At 37.4% G+C, this 2,654-nt stretch overlaps 1 protein-coding gene across 1 annotated transcript in view; it reads left to right on the top strand.

Annotated features, from left to right (window-relative positions):
- lhx8a (LIM homeobox 8a) overlaps positions 1 to 2,250 on the top strand; it is a 12,038-nt gene extending 9,788 nt beyond the window's left edge. The window contains exons 7-8 of the mRNA XM_050033800.1: positions 284 to 464; positions 1,338 to 2,250. Of these exons, the coding sequence (XP_049889757.1) occupies positions 284 to 464; positions 1,338 to 1,414 (258 nt within the window). The 3' untranslated portion in view covers positions 1,415 to 2,250. The remainder of the gene's footprint in view (positions 1 to 283; positions 465 to 1,337) is intronic.
- The last annotated feature ends 404 nt before the right edge of the window (positions 2,251 to 2,654 follow it).

Here is a 2,654-nt window from a genome sequence, read left to right as displayed (position 1 = left end):
TGAAAACGATCAGATAAATAAGATTTAAACCAGCTCAGTGCAGAACCTTTTAGGCCAATTAAGTGATCCAGTCTCTGCAGTAGAATTTGATGGTCAATTGTGTCAAACGCCACACTAAGATCTAATAAAACAAGTACAGAGACAAGTCCTTTGTCTGAAGCAATCAGTAGGTCATTTGTAATTTTAACTAGTGCTGTCTCAGTGCTATGATGCACTCTAAATCCTGACTGAAAGTGAGAATATCACTTTGACCAATTATCATTCCAATTCCCTCTGCATTCAGGTTTGGTTTCAGAACTGTCGAGCTCGTCAAAAGAAATACATCAGCCCAAATTCTGCTTCCTCAACCCTGATGACATCATTTGCTCCTGGTCAGCTGACACCACCTCTGATGGAGGATCTGCAATACACAACCTATATTTCTCCAGATGCACCCCTCCTCACTACACTGACTTATATGGATGGTGAGAAACATGTACTCTTATCACTATAGTGACCAAGATTTTTAAATACACCTCATCTCCAAATGCCAAGACAATGCTAGCTCAGTGCTAACACAGCCCAGTTACCAGAAGAAAATGCTGGCATTATGCATTTCTGCAAACCACAGATACATTACCTTTGTGCTCCATATATTGTCATCTGGAGGTGAAGGGGTTGGTAGATGACACACCCGCCAAACTGCACACCACTGTTCGAGACCAACAACAAAAGTGGATGTGTTTTAGTGAGTCATTGCTGTTTGCAGGGATTGTGCCCCCAGAACAGAGTAGTTTAAAGAACCAGTGTGTTTAAAGTATCAGTGTTTTTGTTACGTTAGAATGAGCTGTTTATATCAACAGCATGAAGTGTGTCCTCATACATGATTGGCTATGTTGGTTCCACAGTGACCTGAAAACGTCAAAGCAAACGCTGGCTCTTGGTAAAGCCTTTCCTTTTTCCCATCTGCCACTGTAGCTCTCCTACACGCTTTGCACACAGGAGAAGTTGCAGTTCTGTAACTACACCACTAGATGCCTGGACCTTAGAGTCAAAACACAAACTTTTTCTACTTATAACCAAGTGGTATTCGTGCCTGAACATAACCACATGTTAACCAGTGTTGCTGAAACATAGAACCAAAGTTTCAACATATCCACTACATGATAATGTACAAAAGTGATGTATCTGTGGTTTGCAGAAACATAAAATTTCAATCGTCTGTATGGCTGTTTTTCTTTTTCCAAGAAGGCCATGTAGTTATTTTTGAAGTAATTATACTTTGTTGAATTTAATTAATAGTCCTTTGATTCATCCATAATCTTTTCTTTTTTTTTTTTTTTCTTTTACTTCCCCAGTTCAAAGTCCAGACCCACTTTTGCTTCAGCCAATCATATCCCATTCGCTGACACAACTGCCAGTCAGCCATGCCTGAACTACAGCCCGCCTCTCGAAAACTGAAGACAGAGATTGGCTGATGGGAAGATTAATAGCAAATCCTTACTCTCAATAATAAAATGTGGGGATTGGATAACTTTAATTCATATACTGTCCAATTGCCCCCCAGCAATTAAATTAAACAACAAGTTCAGTTTCCACTGCCTGATGTTTGAGCAGAAACTTTAAAACTCAACCTGTTAAGTCACTGAATTAATTTCATCCAATCACACAGAGATTCACAGGTGACAAAATGACAAGTTAAATATGGGTATATGTCAGATGAAGATTTTGTTAATATGTATATGTTATGAATTTCTTTGTATTTAATTTATTTGGAGAACATGATGAGATAAGGCACTTTGTTGGAAAATGAGTATAGAATTGATTTTCAGTTAGATGTTTATTTAATGATGTTTGAGGATTGTAAAATTGTCAGTTGGGCACTCACAACAGGGAGAGAGACAATTGAGTGGTTTCTCCTCTGTAAAGACTACTTTATAAAATTCAGGCTTGGTTTATACTGCAAAGGAAACCCACTGGAGATCATGCGTAGACTCTCCTGTTCCTTCCTTCGTTATTGACAGAAATGTGTGGAAACACCTTGTTCTCCAAATGCAGTGCCCAAGTCTGTTCCTCTCAAAACATTCACGTCTAATTTTGAATAAACAACATTTCTTAAGATGCTTTTTAGTAGAGCATGTGTTAAGTACAGACAAATAGCAATACAGTGTGTAAATGTTTCCTTAGATTGGGAATGTGAGATAGACGCCATGTATGAACTGCACACGGGGATAGATAAACTGTCACATTAGATGATGGAGATACTGGAAAATAAAGTCCATGGCTGCAATAAAAAAAATGCTTTGTTTATTTCTTGTTAAAGTGTTCTTTCTTTCCTGGAATTAATTTTTTTCACAGATGACATGATGGAATGTAACTAAATCTGCTATGTATGTCTAAGTATGTCCAATTTTGCAGTACTTTTACTTAGCTTGAATATTTCTATTTTCTGCTTTTCATACACCACTACCCTTCAGGGGGAAATAATGAACTTTATTCCATTTATTAGATAGTTGTGGTTATTTTGCAGACAAATGCATGATCAGTTAATAAATAATGATGCATTTTTACAGATGAAACCTCCCAGCAGCATCTAAAGCTGTTAAAATTAACTAATGTCACAAGCTCCAACATTCAAATTGCTAAATAGTGCATCAGTTATAATGCTAGCCTAT

This window comes from Epinephelus moara, chromosome 21, assembly GCF_006386435.1.
Source record: "Epinephelus moara isolate mb chromosome 21, YSFRI_EMoa_1.0, whole genome shotgun sequence".
Lineage (NCBI taxonomy): Eukaryota > Metazoa > Chordata > Actinopteri > Perciformes > Serranidae > Epinephelus > Epinephelus moara.
Note: the sequence above shows the minus strand (reverse complement) of the source record. Positions and strands in the feature narration are given on the sequence as shown.